This window comes from Malus sylvestris, chromosome 16 (assembly GCF_916048215.2).
Source record: "Malus sylvestris chromosome 16, drMalSylv7.2, whole genome shotgun sequence".
Lineage (NCBI taxonomy): Eukaryota > Viridiplantae > Streptophyta > Magnoliopsida > Rosales > Rosaceae > Malus > Malus sylvestris.
The window spans coordinates 11,735,578-11,755,719 of NC_062275.1; the positions used below are offsets into that span (position 1 = coordinate 11,735,578).

The 20,142-nt window shown below is 38.2% G+C and overlaps 2 protein-coding genes across 2 annotated transcripts; one reads left to right on the plus strand and one right to left on the minus strand.

The window, feature by feature from the left end:
• Positions 1-1,583: 1,583 nt before the first annotated feature.
• On the minus strand, positions 1,584-3,184 carry LOC126609113 (uncharacterized). The gene is made up of 2 exons (XM_050277117.1): positions 3,127-3,184; positions 1,584-2,704 (listed from the first exon to the last, which is right to left on the minus strand). The coding sequence occupies exons 1-2, from the start codon at positions 3,182-3,184 to the stop codon at positions 1,584-1,586; spliced, it is 1,179 nt and encodes a 392-aa protein (XP_050133074.1).
• A 3,647-nt stretch (positions 3,185-6,831) lies between these two features.
• LOC126608456 (uncharacterized) lies at positions 6,832-20,133 on the plus strand. The gene is made up of 24 exons (XM_050276330.1): positions 6,832-7,185; positions 7,939-8,314; positions 9,072-9,226; positions 9,603-9,842; positions 10,226-10,335; positions 10,419-10,496; positions 10,618-10,724; positions 12,418-12,512; positions 12,606-12,721; positions 12,936-13,039; positions 13,118-13,195; positions 13,346-13,424; positions 13,573-13,741; positions 14,095-14,165; positions 14,626-14,706; positions 14,790-14,860; positions 15,228-15,324; positions 15,444-15,503; positions 16,058-16,112; positions 16,198-16,595; positions 16,684-18,498; positions 18,794-19,366; positions 19,495-19,553; positions 19,707-20,133. Exons 2-24 carry the CDS (start codon positions 7,953-7,955, stop codon positions 19,921-19,923), a joined length of 5,190 nt encoding a protein of 1,729 aa, XP_050132287.1. The 5' UTR covers positions 6,832-7,185; positions 7,939-7,952; the 3' UTR covers positions 19,924-20,133.
• Positions 20,134-20,142: the final 9 nt, after the last annotated feature.

A 20,142-nucleotide genomic window follows, 5' to 3' on the forward strand; every position in this document is an offset into this window, starting at 1 on the left:
ATTTATTTGTCTTGTGTAAGAGCGGAGTCAGCATGGGGTCATTGGTTGTGCTTGATATTTATTTATATATGGCATTTGACTCCTATAAACAGCTAAGACAAACTAAATTACAACATTCTTCTCCTATATTTTATATTTTCTTCTATCATATTTGTCTTCATTTTCTCTCTTGTATGAAATACTTTAGTTGAAAAGCCTTGACAGTCATTAACAATACACCACAGTATGTTGCATCCACCCTCGACAAGCCTCTACAAATGTCAACATATGTCAGCATATGCCGATAAGAATTGGAAGGTGTCTACTAGATGCTCGATGAAATGGCCCAATAAAGTTTTTTTGGTTGATATTATGACTCCATTATTTGAAAATTTTGACTACGCCACTGATCTTGGGCGACTACATTCACATAAGCAAAGTTTGGTCCTTTAGGCTTAAGATGGTCTCGGGTTCACTTCCATCTTTTGCCCAAACCAAATAATTTCTCTCTTGGGCTCCCTTGGACCATTCTAGGTCTTTTGAGCTCAACTTCTTATGGACTTTTTATATTGTAGTGTATATTAAATTTGCATATTTAAATTACTCAACTTAACAAAAATCATTAGATCAATTGATCTGACAATACGGTTAGAGGGACGCTGATTAATCATATGATGGTGCCTATCAAGTTGTTGAAATATCTCTGTGAGTCTTTTAGGCCTTCGAAAGAGTAGACTGTCATGACAAATCCTCCAACTCGTCCCATTTTTTTAAATGAAAATTGATTTGACAATATTCTAATAGTTCTTGTTTCAGCATGCTAGTTATATGTGCAAATTTGATGTGCATCAGAGAATTTTCAAAACTTTTGAGGCCATCCACCCTATATAAATTTCTCGGAACTTAATCTCCACTTCTAGAATTCAATTTGAACAAAATTTCCTCCAAAAAAATTTATATTTGCAATAAATCTGTCAAGCATTGTAAATTTGTAATGCATATTGCAAAATAATAATGTTATTAAGACACAAGAAATTAATACATTTGTTAATAAAAGAAAGGTGAACTGCCGATTTAGTCTCTGAATTATCATCTAAGTGAAAATTAGGTCCCTAAATTTTTTTTTTAGAAAAATAGGTCCCTAAACTCATTACAAACAACCAATTTCATCATTCCCGTTAAATTTCAAGCTTTTCCATCCAAATTTTTATTAACTTGGGTCATGTGACTTGCACATGACATAACTTGAAGGATAAAATCGTCATTTCATCGCTCATGAAACACAACCAGGAGAAACATCCATCTCCTCACTTTTCCCGCTCAAAATTTCCCAAATTTTGAAATTTATAAAGCCTAATTTGCAACTTTTTAAGCTGGGAATCTTATACAAACATTAAGGGCTTTAGATTTGTCCATCCCAAAGCAAATTTCATGAAAATAATTTCAACTCTCAACAACAAATTTCATTAAAATAATTCCATACTATATTTTCTCTATTTTCGATCCAAAAATAAAGTCTAAGGCGCCAATTCCACATCATGCCAATAACATAACAAAACAAGGTTAGGCAAGCAAAGCAAGTCATGAACTGCCTTTCTTAAGTCCTAGGCAGTGTTTACTTTGTCATTATCTGGATGGTTTCCCTTGATGTGGCAGCCATCAAACCTAACCATAGTCCTACACCCTTCTATGAATCCATTCCTGCAAACATCATAGCATATATACATCCTATAAAAAACAAGATCATCACCCCTCAATTTTGTCTTCACTAGCATTGTACTCCCTAGATTCTGAACCTTGACCTCATGACAATAATCCCATAATTTACCATACTGCTCCTCAATGCTTACTTGTATTTTTGCAGCAACAAATGACTTAGCTTTGTAAACTTGATCCCGAGTCACATCAATGTTGTAGTGCTTTCTCACCATTTCCATGAAATTTAGAACAAATATGTTAGGATTTATCCTAAGATCCTCATCAAACCTTTCAGCCAACCAACTTGAGGTTGCAAACTTTGCCTTTTCCTCTCTACCACAAGTATGACCTTCGATGAATGTCTTAATCCTAAAAGTCGGCCCTCTTTTAACTCTGCTTGCATACAACTTCCAAGGACAAGGTCCTTCTTTAGATTCACCATCACAAACCATCTTAACTCTCACAATGTCATTTTTCGCAAGCCTAACCATCCTTGCACAACTATTTGCATAGTACTTTAAAGCTTCTCTACACTCTCCAATAGTAGGAAATTCTAATCCCAAACAAAGTTTTGGATCTCTTAAGTCATGATCTCTATTATATTGTTTAAATCTTGGGGCTTCTAAACTTTTCGACAATTTCAACTTATTTTCTTGCTCAGATTCAGACCCATGCAGACTATCAAGTTTCTCGGTATCATACTCATATGTTTCCTCCTCACCTGGTTCTTTATACCACTCTTCGGTATCTTCTGGTACAACAATTCTATGAAACTTTTTGTCATCTTCATCCTCACTTTGCTCATAATCACTATCTTTGAAATCTTTATCATCTTCATCAGGTTTTTCTGCTTTATCAACAACATCATCAACTTCTAACTCAGCATCCACCAAGGCACCACCACTAACTACATATTCTTCTCTATCATCCTCTTCATCACACTCATCATCTGCAACATACTCTCCTTCAAGGTCTACATAACCAACTTCTTGAGCAACATGTGAACCCTCAATCAAAATAACATCTTCTACATTGATCTCAGTTATAGCATTTTGCAATGATACTTGAATCTCTATATTCTACACTTCTTGTGACTTATCTGTGAGGTAAATCACTACTATGCTTCTTTTGGTTACACATTTTGCACATTGAAAGTAATCTGCATCACAAGTAATAAGAACCCACCATTTCCTTTTCTTCATATAAAAGAACTTTGTGGTCTCTGTATTGTACCCATACTCTGCTAGCTTCCATAAGTCCCACATGGTTGTACAATCTCTATTAATATTGTCCTTCCAATGCACTTTTTTCCCCAAGTAAAAGCCATCCATTAAATAACCCCTATGGTGAATTTCAAGGGAGAATAAGTATGTTGTAGCTGCATAGTCAGTAAAATGAGAGTCAAATACCACAACTTAGTGAGCCATTATTGGTTGTGGATATGCATACCGAAACTAATATTGTCACATCCCAGCCCAGGACGGACCACTTTCCAGGCCCGCTCCATCACCGTAGCACGATATTGTCCGCTTTGGGCTTACCATTCCCTCACGGTTTTATTTTTAGGAACTCACGAGCAACTTCCCAATGGGTCACCCATCATGGGAGTGTTATGGCCTCCTTCTCGCTTAACTTCGGAGTTCTTACGGAACACAAAGTCAGTGAGCTACCAAAAGGCCTCGTGCTAGGTAGGGATGAGAATATACATTTAAGGATCACTCCCCTGGGCGATGTGGGATGTTACAATCCACCCCTTTTAAGGGCTGACGTCCTCGTCAGCACACTTCCGGCTAGGGATTGGCTTTGATACCATTTGTCATATCCCAGCCCAGGGCGGACCACTTCCCGGGCCCGCTCCACCATCGTAGCACGATATTGTCCACTTTGGGCTTACCATTCCCTCATGGTTTTATTTTTGGGAACTCACGAACAACTTCCCAGTGGGTCACCCATCCTAGGAGTGCTCTGGCCTCCTTCTCGCTTAACTTCAGAGTTACTACGGAACCCAAAGCCAGTGAGCTCCCAAAAGGCCTCGTGCTAGATAGGGATGTGAATATACATTTAAGGATCACTCCCCTAGGCGATGTGAGATGTTACAATCCACCTCCTTTAGAAGCCTGACTTCCTCGTCGGCACACTTCTGGCCAGGGATTGGCTCTGATACCATTTGTCACATCCTGGCCCGGGTCCACCACATATCGGGCCCGCTCTAATATCGTAGCACGATATTTTCCGCTTTGGGCTTACCATTCCCTCACGGTTTTGTTTTTAGGAACTCACGAGCAACTTCTCAGTGGGTCACCCATCCTAAGAATGCTCTGGCCTCCTTCTCGCTTAACTTCGGAGTTCCTACGGAACCCAAAGCCAGTGAGCTTCCAAAAGGCCTCGTGCTAGGTAGGGATGAGAATATACATTTAAGGATCACTCCTCTGGGTGATGTGAGATGTTACAAATATCACCACAAGGTTTATTTCTCTAAAACAACGAAGGAATGGTTATGCCAAATGAATATGCATAATATGTATGAATTTGTTTCAATCACTAAGTTAGCAAAACCCCAAATCCCAAAGATTCAACCACAAACCAAAAAATTCAAGTCTTTTTTTTGAAAAGAAAAACCAACGCATTCAAGTATGAAAACATTAGGACCACACAAACACCAATTTAATTCATTAGGACCACCCAATTTGACATTAAAAATAATAATAATAATAATAAAAACCCTAATTTGATAGTATTAAAATCCCTAAAACCTAGTACAACGAGGGAATCTATGCAAGTACAGAGAGAGACAACATAACTTGATTTTTTATTGAACCAAATTAAGTATTCAATAAAAATTCATCTGATGAACCAAATTAAGTACACTTACTGTAACGTGGAGGCTCCCCTGGAAAGACATCTCTTCATTTAACCAACGTTGAAAATTCATAAGATAGATTTGTCAGTTTGAGAATTTTTTGAGCAAAAGTTTCAAAATCGCCTTAAAGTGCAACGCACCTAGATCATCAACCAATAGGCGCAAGAAAAGCCGATGAGCGAAGCAGGTGTTGTCTCTCTTCTCTCTTGACAGAGTCCTGGTTACCTTAAAGACCAACATCAGAGTATGGGCATAGAAAATGAGGATTTTACCCTTTTACATATGTCATGTGCAAGTAACATGGCCTAAGTTAACAAAAAATTGGATGGAAAAACTTGAAATCTAACGGCAATGATGAAATTGGCTGTTTGTAATGAGTTCAAGGATCTATTTTTCTGAAAAAATAATTCAGAGACCTAATTTTCACTTGAGTGATAATTGAAGGACTAAATCGGCAGTTCAAAAAAAAAACTGACATAAATTGTTAACATACCCACTAACACAAATGAGTCGCGGAATGATCCACTTTTATTCGATACTATGCCAAGTTTGTACATTCAAAATGGTATTATCGATTGAGAAAAACGTCTAAATTCATTCGATTTTCTTATATAGATTTGTTATTCTACTAAAAAAACCCATTGTCCATTTCTAATAAATACTAGGCGTTGTAATACTAATAGGGCAGATGATGCCCTAAACTAAACTTTTGAATTAGATTTGAGCTGTGTCATAAAGTAACAAAAGTACGATAAAAGATCATATTATAGGACTGAAAAAAAAAATAATAGAAAAAAATAATAAAAAAAGTACACATTGTTGTATGTATAATTTACTGAACAATTATATAGGCCAGAGACAGTGGCGAAGCCACAGAGGCGCGAGGAGGTGCGGCTGCCCCTCCGGTCGCCGGAATTCATGCCTAAGATCCAGATTTCCGCCCCTCTGCTAGCAGCTGCCGCTCTGCTTTGCCGGTGCTAGTTTTGGTACTTTGCGCGGCGCCGCTACGTTTCTGGTTTTTTTGTTTAAATCCTAGGCAAATGGCGTAGTTGTGGAAAGGTAGAATTAAGTGAAACAGTGCGTAGACAGCCAAAGTAAAAGGGATCGTTTTCGAGGATGGGGGCCTAGTGCAGTGGCACTAGAGCCAAGAAAACTCCCACCCATCCAAGGTTCGAATCCCCCCACCCCCAAATTTAACTAATGACAAAAAAAAAAAAAGAAAAAAAAAAGAAAACAAAACAGCAGGAGACCACACTTGTCCCCCACCCCAATTATGTTAAAACTTAAATGGTTAGTGTTTCATTTTCTTTATCTTGACCGTCCATTTCGTTTGGCAAACCCACCACTTTCATTTAAATCATGTTATTTTGTACCACACTGCAAGACCCGTCTAGGTTCCACAATTTTTAATTAATCAAAGTATAATTACAACTTTTAATTATATTAACAAGGAATAAAAATAGTGAAATTTTAACTTTTCGTGTTAGTATAATACATGTGGCATGAGTATAAGCGAGAAGGTTGAAATAAAAGACTAATGTCACATGTATTCCAACAACACAAAATCTAAAAATTTAACTATACCCACTATTTTTGTTCCTTGTCAATATAATTAAATTAAAGTGTGATTACTTATGTTTTGGTGATCTATTTGTTCGAGTTTTCCTAGCTAAGTTTTTAAATCCAATTAACAAGAGATATAACACTCGTCAAAGAAAATGATGAAATGAGATATTAATGGTTGACTGATAACATGCTTGTTTATTGATAATGAGCTTATTATGCGATATTTTTATGACATGAAACATCGTAGACAACAACTGTAACTTGTTTGTATTGATAAATTAAGAATGACATTAATGCTATTGACTATCTAAAAGGATTTGGTTATCTACAGTTTCTTGGGACTTTTACCCTTTTAAATATCGCCCCTCCCCTAAACAATTTCTGGCTTCGCCACTGGCCAGAGAGGGGTGCGGTATAGATAGAGAGAAAGAGAGAGATGTAATTGTGGGTGTGTTCTATTCCACCTTATTGTGCTTTTATTTATAGTAATAGGAAAGGGTAAAACTTTTCCTTTAGGATTATAATATTTAATAAGTAATCTACTCCTAATAAAAATATAAGATACATTCTTATATCTACTATCATTTACACAATCACATTCCTATTTCGATAGCACTGCAACACACACATGACGTGACAAATTGAAATGTAGGGAGTGGCCATACGACGCCGTTACAAGTCGCATGCAAAATGTTTAATAATTTGGTTTCGCTTGACAAGCATCTCTACAGTCGAGTGGGTCGCATAGAGGTCCAAAACGTTGCGTTTCGAGCCCCTTGCATCTTCCTCCTTTCTTTCGGTTTCCGTTCGTCCTCTGTCGCAGAGGGACTTGAAAATCCAAGCAAGTAAAGGCCCAACGCCAAAACCACAGAGCTCCCTCCCAGAATCTAAAAGAACCCCTCTTTTGGCTCGTGAAACACTCTCTGACATTCCCAATCTTCCCCTTTTACCCTTTTCAATCCAAAGAAAATAATTGAATTGATTTTTTTTTTCCAGTTTTAAATTTCTGGTTTTTCCACTTCTGGATCCTGAATCCTGGAAGCAAACGCCACACTAGTATCCTGAAAGATGCCGTCTTGAAGGTACTCACGGAAAGATGTTTTCTTTTTGGAATTTAATTATTTTCTGCAGTTTGGTATTTTTTTTTCTTGCTGTGGGAATTTAGATAAGGGCTTTGTGTTTTCGGGTTTTGTGCAAATTGTGTTTTGCTTTGTTTGTGTGCGTGTGTTTGTATTGAATTGTATTGTAGTGCAAAGGAATTGAATTTTTAGGGTTTTATTGGTTGGCACAGAGGAGTGCATTGTGGATTGTGGAATGTAAATGGTTTTTATGAGTGTAATGGTATTTTGGATTTTCTGGGATTGCTCATTTGGTTAAATCAATTGCATGACTCATTCAGCAGGTGGTTTTGGTTTCCTGATGAGGTAATTTGAGTTGATTGTTTCAATTAGGTTCAATTTAGGAGTTTCGAATAGGTATTCCAATTATATTAATGCTATCTGACATTTAATGCTGCTTATATGGTGTTGGTGTGAATGTTAAAATGGTTTGATGCACGGGACTCACTTTGCATTTTACCCTATGGTTTAGTTTAAGGTTTTGGTGTTTGTGACTCAACAAGTGTTTTCTTAGGTAGATGTTGTTTGTTGATGAGCTGAACTTAGTATGTTATGGACTCCCACCCTCCAATCGAGTTTTCAGCGTAGGGATGCATAGAGTCCATGTTTGTGATGTCGGCACTGTTTCTGTCAAGAGCATGTTTTTTCTACTTTTCTATGTCAAGTTACCGCTCTGTTCCTTAATCTTCACTTACCTTCATGGAATTTTACTTGTAGGTTTTACAGGAGCTATGGCTCTTCAAAAATTTCCGTCTCGCGATGCACCTTCTGTTAGGTTTAGTATGAAACCTTTGAGCTTTCTCAGTAAGGTTCATGACAAGAATCAACCTGAGGACCTAGAGACAACGCATATAAGTCATGCTAAGGAGCCTGATGCGGATATTGACCTGGGAGAAGTGTATTTTCTTATTATGCATTTTCTGTCTGCTGGACCGTGCCACAGAACTTGTGGACAGTTGTGGAATGAACTTCTTGAACATCAACTTTTACCTAGAAGATATCATGCTTGGTATTCAAGGAAGGGCATCCACAGTGGGGATGAAAATGATGATGGGAAATCATTTCCATTAAATTACAACATGCTAGTGCACAGGTATGTAATGTGCTTTTTTTCTTCTTCTTTTTCTTTTTTTTTATAAGTCGACTTATAATCGGCAGTTCTTAGGTAATCTTTTTTGGATTTCACTGCGACTTGTGATACTAAATATTGTGTGGCATTAGTTAATTACTTAAGACGGATTTAGATCATAAAATGATAATTGGACAGATATAAGTCATAAAAGAATTTTGTTTTCCTTAACAATGTAAAACATGAGTTGTTTTCTTTATGGTTTTTAGTTAATTACAGAGAATTATATATCCTTTTTTTGTTTGTTTTCTTCTTTTCTTTTTCTGAAAATAAACAGTGGGTTCTGAGTGCCAGTGTTCAAGTATGTATGCTGTTTTCTAAATACCAATCTGGGCGACTCTTATGTAATTTATAAATTCTTGAAACTTGATTAATACTTTTTCCTCTGGGTGGTTGGAGTGTGGTGCGATTGCTTTGGTTAGTCTACTTATAGCTCTGCTCATGACTTTTTGGGATCATGATAACTTATCCAGCAGCTGTACTCTTTGTTTCATTTCGTCTCAATTCAAATGGATGTTTTGTAGATCTTAGTTTTTCTGGTTATCCTCTTTCTAAAACCCATGTACAGAGCACACTTTTCCTTTGCTGCTTATTGTTCTGGTAGTTCTATTCCAAAAAATTTCATGCCAGTAGGTGTAGTCATTGAAAAAAAAAAGTATGATTGTATTATATTCGTTTTTTTCCTATAATATCCTATTGATTCCCTTTCCTCATCGTTTAGGTATCCTCACATTGAAAATGATCATTTGGTAAAGCTTTTGAAGCAATTGATTTCAAGTGCAGCCCCACCATCGAGGGGTATGAGTGGTGGAAATGCTCCAAATGCAGCTGATGTGCCTACTCTCTTGGGACTTGGTTCATTTTCACTTCTGACCTGTAGGTGACATTTATTTAAGCTTTGAATTTTTTAATTCATATCACTACCTTTAATTGTTGAACTTACGATTTTCAAGTAATTGACCAATGTTTTCCTTATTTGCAAATTTGTTTGTTATATGAGTGTGTATGTGTATGTATGTGTGTGTGTGTGTGTGTGTGTGTGTTACATATCTTACATTCATTTTCAAGTTTTCATACTGTTATCATGTTCAGTCATCCGTTGGGGGTTTGAAAGTGTTTCCCTCTCTTTTTGGAAGTTATTTCTGCAACATATACATTTGTTTTACCGGTTATCATTCTCATTTTCATTCACTGGTCGAAAAAGGTGTGATTCTTCATTATATCTAAAAAGGAAAACCTTCTGCTTTTCCAGATGAAAGGGATCAAGTGCACAATGAAATGAAGCGCCCTCCTGCTCATATGCGTTGGCCTCACATGAAATCTCATCAGGTTCAAGGGCTACGGTTGAGAGAAATTGGGGGAGGTTTCACCCGACATCATCGTGCACCGTCTATTCGTGCTGCATCCTATGCCATTGCAAAGCCCTCGACCATGTTTGAGAAGATGCAATTTACCAAGAGGCTAAGGGGTCATCGAAACTCTGTCTACTGTGGTATGTTTTCTCATTTGTCAGAGTTCACAGTTGTTAGGTAGACGTGAAAGTTCGTTTTACATATCTTACTACTATTAGCAACGAATTGAGTTGCTTCAGTTCGTAATGAATAATAGGGTTTTTTTTATACTTTCTCTCTCTGTCTAGTTTGTCTGCTTATACATTTTTAGTATCTAGTTTCTGCCCTTGTTGATCTAGGATTCAGAGAAATTGATATATGAAAAGGAGAGGGAAATAATGGTTTTTTTTTTTTTTTTTTTAAAAAAAAGGAGAGAATTATTGTAAGCTTTTGCCTGCTGTTTCATTTGATCAAGTTTGTAGTTCACACCTTTAAAATGTTGTATATATCTCATGGTGGTTTTATCTGGACATGAATGGTGCAGCAACATTTGATTGCTCAGGGAGGTATGTGATTACTGGTTCAGATGATCGCTTAGTGAAGATCTGGTTAATGGAAACTGCATTTTGCTTGGCCAGCTGCCGTGGACATGAAGTAAGTCATTAATGGCCCCTCAAAGATATAGTTTTCCCTTGTCGCGCTTTATTTATAATTTTATACTCATTTTATGATTGAAGGGAGACATCACGGATCTGGCTGTGAGTTCCAACAATGCTTTGGTGGCATCCTCCTCAAATGACTGTATGATTCGAGTAGTAAGATTCATCTTTTGCCAATATATAAGGATTCTGTGTCTATTTTTGCTTTTTTACTTTTTAGTTTTGACCTTTGCTGGAAACTCAATGTTGACTTGCTTTAATTTTTCATGTTTACCAGTGGCGCTTGCCAGACGGGCTGCCAATTTCAGTATTGCGAGGACATACTGCAGCTGTTACTGCCATTACATTTAATCCCAGGCCAGGCTCTATGTACCACCTTCTATCGTAAGGCCTATTCTCTCACTCTATTTAAATATATTTCCATGTGGAGTTTCTAATTAGCTGCCGGTAATTTACTCTCCTGTTCGACCTTGCTGATCATTATGCAATTGCAATGTGATGCTGTTATTCTTTTGTTTTTCACTGATTATCTTTTTGTGATGCTGATTTCAGTGACTTCTGTGTGTGCAAACAATTTGTTATTGAAATTTTGTACTACTAAAACCATTTTTTGAATGTGAGAGATCTTTAGGGATGTGAGAGTAGAAAATGGAAATGGAGGATCTCTGAATTCGATAAGTTAGAGGATGACTTTGGGAGGGGAAATATCCAAGATTAGAATAAGATTTGAGGTAATGGTTTGTTCAATGTATTAAAAGCGTGAGGCGTGGGCGAGGCGTCCGAGGGGAAGCCCAGCCTAGGCGTGAGGCGAAGCCTCACGGGACCTAAATTTTTTAATATATACACTGAGCGTACACATATATTATATTAAAAATAAGAAGATTATTAATCAATAATCACCCTGAGCACACACATATATTATAAATATATATATACACACATATATATACATATATTATATTATATATGCATAAAATAGAGGATGAAAAGCACAATGAGCACACATATAACAATGCATGCAAACAACACACACATCCATTATATAAAAAATAAAAATCAGAAAAAAGGCATAGAGACAAAAGTGCAAGGAAGAGGTATGAGGCAGTTAAAATCCTACCCAAAATTTGGGTTTGGGAGTAAAGAAAAAAAAAAAAAAAAAAACTCACTAAGGCGCGCCTAGGCGGCTCCGGCGAAGCCTAGGCGGCTCCGGCGAAGCCTTTCGCCCACTCCAGCAAAACTGAGGCGTTAGCCATGACGCCCAGCCTCAAGGGCGCCCTAGGCGCGCCTCAAGGCGAGTTTTTTAAAACATTGGGTTTGTTAAAGAAAACCTATTTGGAGACGGAAAGCCCTTGGCTAAGGAAGGAAATAGAATTCTAGACTGGTTGACAGGGTGGTGAAGTATCAGCATAAGCTGAATGTGAATGGTAAACTAGACACCAGAGGTCGTAGCATTGCTGAGGATGGGAAGGCTATTGTGATATGAGGGATTTTAAGATGGATTTCATGGGTTTCTTTGTTCTTTGAGAATTTATGCTTTTGGTTGATGATAAGAAGGTAATGGTTTTGTAAATTGGATTGTAATAGGCAATTTATATGGGTGGTTTGGATGGTGAGGACTTGAAGAAACTCTTGGAATAAATGTAGTGTAGAGGTAGATGTTTTGAGGGGTCACATCACAAGAAGGATTCTTTGTGAGCTGCAGTTTTTACTGTATATTCCCAAAGACCATTTTCTTTTGTTTATGGATTGGATGGCTTCGAGACTAAAGAGATTCTTTTACGTTAGCTGTGTTTAGCTGTGTAATTTTTGTTTTCCTATTTAGCTGGACTGCGTGTTCAATATCATTGTAGTTTCTAGTTAAAGAATTCTGTTTTCACTCTCTCTTGCTTTCTATATTTGTATATTTATTTATATGTTTCTAAACTCAATCGATTCTTTATTTTACTGATGCTGTTAAATAATGTTAATCTTATATTTTGTTAGCTTGCAACGTGTTTTTGGTGGAAACCATTATGATTGGAATTGTTAGGCCTTTCTCCTTGTAATTAACCTTGTGCTGTTTTTTGGTCATTTGCAGTTCATCTGATGATGGAACTTGTAGGATATGGGATGCCAGGAGTTCTCAAGTGAGTCCAAAGATGTACATTCCAAGACCTTCAGATGCTGTAGTTGGTCAGTTGTTTCTCTGCTGCAGCAGCTAAGTTCAATAAACTTATTAAGTGGTGAAAGAGAACTCAGTTCGGTCATACAATTGCTTTACTGCAGGGAGAAACAGTGGTCCATCTTCAAGCACTGTTACACAGGACCATCATATCTTCTGTTGTGCATTCAATGCTAATGGAACAGTCTTTGTCACCGGTAGCTCGGACACTCTTGCAAGGGTATTTAAAACCTTCATGTTCCTTGTTATTATTTCTGCAGTCTTCGGTTTAGTCACTATCTTCACTTACTTTTGCTTCAGTATAATGCAAATTTTCTGCCTCTAATGAGTACTGAATAAACTCATGAATTGTATCTTAAATAGTTTTCAGTTCAAAAATAAATCAGGAAAATAAAACCATTTATATATTTCTACTAAGAGCTTGCTGGTTTAAGGTGTGGACTGCTTCTAAGCCAGGCTCAGATGAGCCAGACCAACCAAATCATGAGATTGATGTGTTATCTGGCCATGAGAATGATGTCAATTACGTACAATTTAGGTTAGTTTGTGCTGAAATTTTGCTGACAACATATCTATCAATCTTTGCATGCTGATTATGTTGCTTCATACACTGCAGTGGTTGTGCTGTAGTATCTAGATTTATGGCAGCTGACCCCTCAAAGGAAGAGAACGCTCCCAAATTTAAAAATTCGTGGTTTGTTTCTCCTCTTCCTTGTGATTGTAATGTTAACTTTTTCTCTGATATGTTAAATTTTTTCTCTCATCTCTGTGCCCTTATATTCTACACTTTTCCTTTCGGGTTTAGATTCACTACCAATAGTATATAATCCACTTTATTTTCCAGGTTCAATCATGACAATATAGTCACTTGTTCTCGCGATGGGAGTGCAATTATCTGGATTCCCAGATCACGAAGATCACATGTAAGTTTTAACAAAGATAACTTATAACTTCCTTTCTAGCCTGCCCATTTTCTCAACAAGCTTTTCTAATGAAACAGTTGTATCCACCAACTTTTGAATTTTTCGCTTTGTATGGAAAAAAAAATGTATAGCTAATTTCACATTCCAGGGAAAAGCTGGTCGTTGGACTCGGGCTTATCATTTGAAAGTTCCACCTCCACCAATGCCCCCTCAGCCTCCACGAGGAGGCCCTCGCCAGAGGATTCTTCCAACTCCTCGTGGTGTTAATATGATTACCTGGAGTCTTGACAATCGCTTTGTACTTGCTGCTATCATGGGTAATTTGTTTGTTGTTTCTCATGTATAGTTTATGTATTAGAATATTATTTCTATGCACCGTAGTAATTTTCTAATGCCTTTGCATAGAGTAAATAAACCTAGGCCTCGCAACCTTTCACGGACTAGGATTAAGTTGAAGGCCTTAAATTCTGTAAAAAGGTCGTACCCAGTGCACAAGGCTCCCGCTTTACGCAGGGTCTGGGAGAGGTGAATGTCGGCTAGCCTTACCCCCATTTATGGAGAGGCTGCTCCCAAGTCTCGAACCCGAGACCTACCGCTCATGGGCGAAGGCACTTTCATAGGCGAAGGCCTTAAATTCTGTAATTATTTCAAAATTATTCTTGTAATGCAGATTGCAGAATATGCGTGTGGAATGCTTCTGATGGTAGCTTGGTGCATTCTCTGACAGGTCATACTGAATCTGTATGTGGCTCAATCTCTTCGTTATTGATTATCCTTTTTTTTTTCCCTTAATTCTCTGTTCGAGAATTTTGTTATTTGATCTTGTTATTTGATCAAGTAGTGTGCCTCCAGAAGTGGAAAAAATATATATCTTACTGAACACTTTTCTGGTAGCTTATCTTTTCAATTGGTTGCCATAGTCGTCCTTCTTTATCTATTGCTGCCTTGTCTACAATGTGTTAGTTCTGTACAGAAACTGGGGCTGTTTTGATCATCCGTATCTCATGTGCTAGTATACTTACGTATTGCTTCTGCTGTTTATTTTTTCCCATCATCTTAATGTAGTATTCTAGTCTTCTAGCTATTTCCATTTCCTTTTGTTGATTTATTGTCTGTCATATTGTGTCAAAAGTCTAGGTCTAACAACCTTTCACGAACAAGTAAACTTAAATCACTAAATATTCAATTCTGTTATTGATAGACATATGTGCTGGATGTTCATCCCTTCAACCCCAGGATAGCAATGAGTGCTGGCTATGACGGAAAAACAATTGTCTGGGATGTGAGTTTCCAGTATAATTATTCTGCTTGCAATTTCAATTTATGTTATATGGTTCTGAATGCTTTGCTGACTTGTGATTTCAGATATGGGAAGGCATACCTATTCGGATATTTGAAACTTCCCACTACAAATTGGTAGATGGAAAGTTCTCGCCGTAAGTGACTAATAAGAATTCTCTATTTTGGAAGCTTTTCTGCTAAACCTCTCGTATTGTCACTAAATGTTCTTTATTCTCTATAGATTTATGACTATGAGATCCTGAATCATTGGTATTCAAATTGGCTATATGATATCTTTTTTATATGGCACTTTTTGCCCTCATTTTTGATGATTCTATGTAGCTTTAACTCTAACTTTCCATGACTAGTTGTTTTTTGCTTCTCTTTTGCCTGGAAGATCTATCAGTTGGTATCCCCGCACCCCATTTTTCTCTTTTCTTTCTGGCTACTATTTGGTGAAATATACTTTGCTTTCCTAACTGCTTTCCTGTACTTACAAAGGATTCTTTCTTTGTAATATAGGGATGGAACATCAATTGTCCTCTCTGATGATGTTGGCCAATTGTACATATTGGACAGTGGCCAAGGGGAGTCCCAGAATGATGCAAAATATGATCAGGTATGCTTTTTCCCTTCAAATTTTCTAGCAAAATACGAATGTATGCCTTTAGTTCAGTTGGATTTTGTTTTCATGCTTTGTTTTTCAAGTTGTACTTAATTGTGCATGCACTTTGACAGTTTTTTCTTGGTGATTATCGCCCACTCGTTCATGATAGCTTTGGAAATGTTCTTGACCAGGTTAGTTGGCCATTTGCACTATTGTTTGTAATTGGTTTTCATTTTCTGGTTAGCTCAACTAGTGAATAAATTACGTAAGTGATAATTCAATGGTAGGGACTATTGAATAAAATATACATTACCAGTAAATAGAAAATAAATAAACCAAGGTGAACTGTCATGTTTGTTCTTTTGATGTGTGGTTGATGTACAAACAAAGACCCCTCATTTTGGCCATGCAATTTCCGTGCATGACAAAGTTCACTGTGTGTGGTCTCAGTGGTGGTTATGATGGATGGGTAACCGTATGCAGGAGACTGGCTAAGAGAGGTTAGTTTAGCTGTTTGGGATAGTGGGACCAGTTTCAATATTCCTTTTAGAGAGTTGAAAGTTTTTGGTGTGTGCCAAAACTCAGTGCCACCTTAAAATTATAGTATAGATGTATACATGATTGACGAAACATAATTTAATTCTAATATATTTGCAATGCTCCTACGTTAGATGTATAGTAGTATTATTTGTATTACATGATGTGGCCACTTCTTAGCTTGAAATATCCACAACGTTTGATTCAGGAAACTCAGCTTCCAGCATACCGGCGGAATATGCAAGATCTACTTTGCGATTCAGGTTTCTCTCTACTCCTTGTTTTGTAGGAATTATTCTCTTCTGGAAGTTTATTTTCTCAAGCACTGTTTTATGGTGGCAACGCTAGGCATGATACCGTATGAAGAACCCTACCAGAGTGCATACCAGAAGAGGCGGTTAGGAACTCTGGGTGCCGAGTGGCGTCCTTCCTCTTTAAAACTTGCTGTTGGGCCTGACTTCAGTCTAGATCCAGATTACCAAATTTTGCCTTTGGCAGACTTGGATATGTTGGCTGAACCTCTTCCAGAATTTTTAGACGCCATGGATTGGGAACCAGAAACTGAAATACGTAGTGATGATACGGATTCAGAGTACCATATTGCTGAAGATTATTCCACCGGAGGGGAGCAAGGAAGTTTAAGTTCAAATCCCTCTATTGATCCAGAGTGCAGTGAAGAAAGTGAGGATGAGGATGCTGAAATGGATGGACTTCGAAGATCAAAAAGGAAAAAACAAAGGGCTGACGTAAGTTCTCTTTCAATAACAATTTATATTTCAGAATTTGGTTAGGATCTGGCTGAATGTCTCTCCTTTCTGTTATCTCTTTCCTCAGATTGAAGTCATGACTTCTTCCGGGAGGTGTGTCAAAAGAAGGAATTTGGATGAGTGTGCTGGCAATTCATTCAGAAGTAACAGAACAAGGAAATCAAGACATGGACGAAAAGCTTCAAGAAAGAAATGTTCCTCATCATTGAGACCTCAAAGAGCTGCTGCACGCAATGCTCTTAATCTATTTTCTAAGATTACTGGAAGATCTGCAGATGGAGAAGATGAAGATGGATTGGAAGATGATATGTCAGGAAGTGAATCCCCACTTCAGGATTCAAACATTGAGAGTGATGAATCTGATAAACAAAATCAGCAAGGCAAGCGTTTGAAAGGAAAAGAGGTTTTTCTGGATGAGTCTGAGGACATGGCTAAACCTATTGAACGCCCTGAGTTTCTAGTAAATACTGGGAGCAGTAGGAGGTTGGTGCTTAAATTGCCAAGACGGGAGTCAAATAAGCTCGCGTCTAGAGAAAGCACTGTACATAATTGTCGTAATGAGGATTTGGTTGATCAATCATATAGAGTGCCTCAAGAAGCAAATGAAAATGATATAAGTCCTCAGGATCCAATTTCTGTTCCGGGGGATAAAAAATGCAGCACATTTGAAACAGCAGTGAGTGGGCAATCACACAAAGTAGAAAATCATTTAGACTTCAAAGGGAGAATTAGTTGGGGAGGGTCCAGAGCACGAACAGCGAAGCGCCAGAGATCAGGAGAATTCATGTCATTGGATGCACTTGCCAGAGCCAGTGCAGTTGTTGGGCACAATGAAAAAGACTACACAAAACCTGAAAATATTTCTCCTCGTTCAGAAAGCCAACGGTACAGGGATAGGATGGACACAGCTGTAGTGAATGAGGAAACCACTGGTGCTAGTATCTCCGAAGGCTTTATTGGTGAAGCCAATGTTAAAGAGCATTCAAATTTTAGTGAATGCAAGGATCATGATCAATCGCCTAAATCTGTTTACATGGCTCCTTGGGATGCAAGTACTTCATCCTGCCTTGATAAGGATGGGACTGGTTTCTCTTTCGAACAAAATGAGAAGCTCATACCTGTCTCAACGAAATTAAGGTTGAGGAGGATTTCAAGGGATCCTAGTCCATGCAAAGAGGAAATTAACTCTGTGGTAGAGATGGAAAATGGTTGGACGATGGAACAGGGTCCAGTTGTGCCAGAGGTTAATGGAACCCATAAATTTATTCCGGATCATAGATATGATGGTTCACGAGAACCAGACAATCAATCTGATAAGAATGTTATTGGTGGCACACATGAATCTGCCGAATCCAGTTTACAAAACAACAAAATGTTCAGTGCTGTTTATAGAAGGGTGAAACCACATAGGGGTAGAAGTAATTCAGAAGGTGATAGTGGTGTTAAGGGAGAAGGTTGTTCGTATACTTCAAATACAAGCAACCACAATATCATTGCTGGAGACATTCAGGATGACACAACTGATGGAGGCCGCAGGACACGGTCCATGGGGTTGAAGGCGTCTGCATGTGATCCAAGTAGTCCAGATCATGATCCTAAGTTAGCGGAAGGACATGAGCCAGGTTATACATTTAGAATTAACCGGAAAAGTTCATTGGACAAGTTTCAACTTGGGAATGAAGAATGGGGATCAAGTTCAAGGACAACAGTTGGGTTGAGGTCTAGTAGAAACAGAAGAAGCAGTTATCTTGACATGAGCCCAATGGATAAAAGGAAGCCGCATCAGTCAGCAAAGAAAGTATCATGGTTAATGTTGTCAACACATGAGGAGAGCTCTAGATATATTCCCCAGATAGGGGACGAAGTTGTTTATCTGAGACAGGTTTCTCTATATCTTTCTGCTGGCTTTTTTTTCCTTTTTATTTCTTCCTTTGCGCAGAGGAGGGTGGAGCTTGTACCTTAGCGCCACAATACGGCATCCCTAAGTGACCCATTGGTCGCACAAGTTGCTTAAACAGCTTTTCTTGAATAGGGATAGAGCTGCATCTGTTTGCCCTCCCCCCGCCCTGCAATGTCCCAAGCTTGTGCACTGGGCACCCTTGTTTTGGTTTTGTTGTATGAATGTCGATAATATCGCTTACTGTGGTAACCTCCTTTTCTCTTTCCTTTCTTACCAGGGGCATCAAGAGTATTTCGATCTAGGTGGATTGAGAGAAAACCCACCATGGAGGTTTATAAAGGGGAGAATAAGAGCTGTAGAATTTTGCAATGTTCAAGACCTAGAGTATTCTTCACTTGCAGGGTCTGGGGATAGCTGCTGTAAATTGACGCTTCAATTTGTAGATCCTTCTTCTGATGTGTATGGTAAATCTTTTAAAGTGACCCTGCCGGAAGTTACTGGTTTCCCAGACTTCATTGTTGAAAGAACACGCTATGACTCTTCCATAGAGAGAAATTGGTCATGTAGGGATCATTGCAAAGTCTGGTGGAAAAATGAGGGTGAGGATGACGGTAAGTGGTGGCATGGCAGGGTTACGTCTAAACGGTCTAAATCGCCCGAGTTCCCAGACAGTCCTTGGGAGATGTACACTGTTCAGTACAAGAGTGATCCTAGTGATACACAGCTGCATAGTCCTTGGGAGCTTTTTGACGAAAATACTCTATGGGAGCCTCCTCGCATTGATGATAAAAGCAAAAAGAAGCTGAATGCGGCCTTTTCCAAACTAGAGCGATCAGCCGGAAGTCGCCAGGTATAAGGAGAAAAAACCTTTTACTTCTAAATTTTAATAACTCGAAAAAAGAATTTGGCCAATGGCCTCATTTAGTAAACTCTGAAGATTTACAAGGATTTTTATCAACATTGTTGTGTACAATTCAGGATCCTTTTGGGGTTGACAAACTGATGCAACTTCAACAGAAGCCAAAGTTTACAAACTGGTATGTCTGTCATCCTTACAGCGTGACTCGTACGTACCGTTGGATTTCCATGTCGTGCACGCTCTGTCCGTCAAACTGATGGTGATGGAACTTCTTTTTTTCAAATGCTGTCTGGGTATTGACTTGTAGTCTTGTTTTATGGAATTCTCTCAGGTGCGTGGTTCCGATATCTCTTGATGTGATCCAGTCTAGGTTAGAGAACGACTACTATCGAAGCCTGGAAGCGCTGAAGCATGACTTTAAGGTTTTGCTGTTAAATGCTGAAACCTATCTCGAGAGCAATGCGGTCAAACGCGCATCAGATAAAGAGCTTTTAGGGAAATTGAAATGCCTATCAGACTGGTTCACAGAGACAATATTATCCTTGTAGGTTGTAGCTCCCATGGTTTTGTAAAGAATTTGAGTCATTAATCTTGATTTTAGGTTTTACCCCCTTCTATTCTTTCTTCCTTAGTTCAATTTTGGGTATTCTGTAGTTAGAGAAATGGTAGTGTAATTTTTTTTTTACCAGGGAATTCATTCTTGTACAGACATTCGGTTTATTTTTGCAATGGGAAAAAAGAGTCAGCCTTGCAAGTCTCGTTTTTTC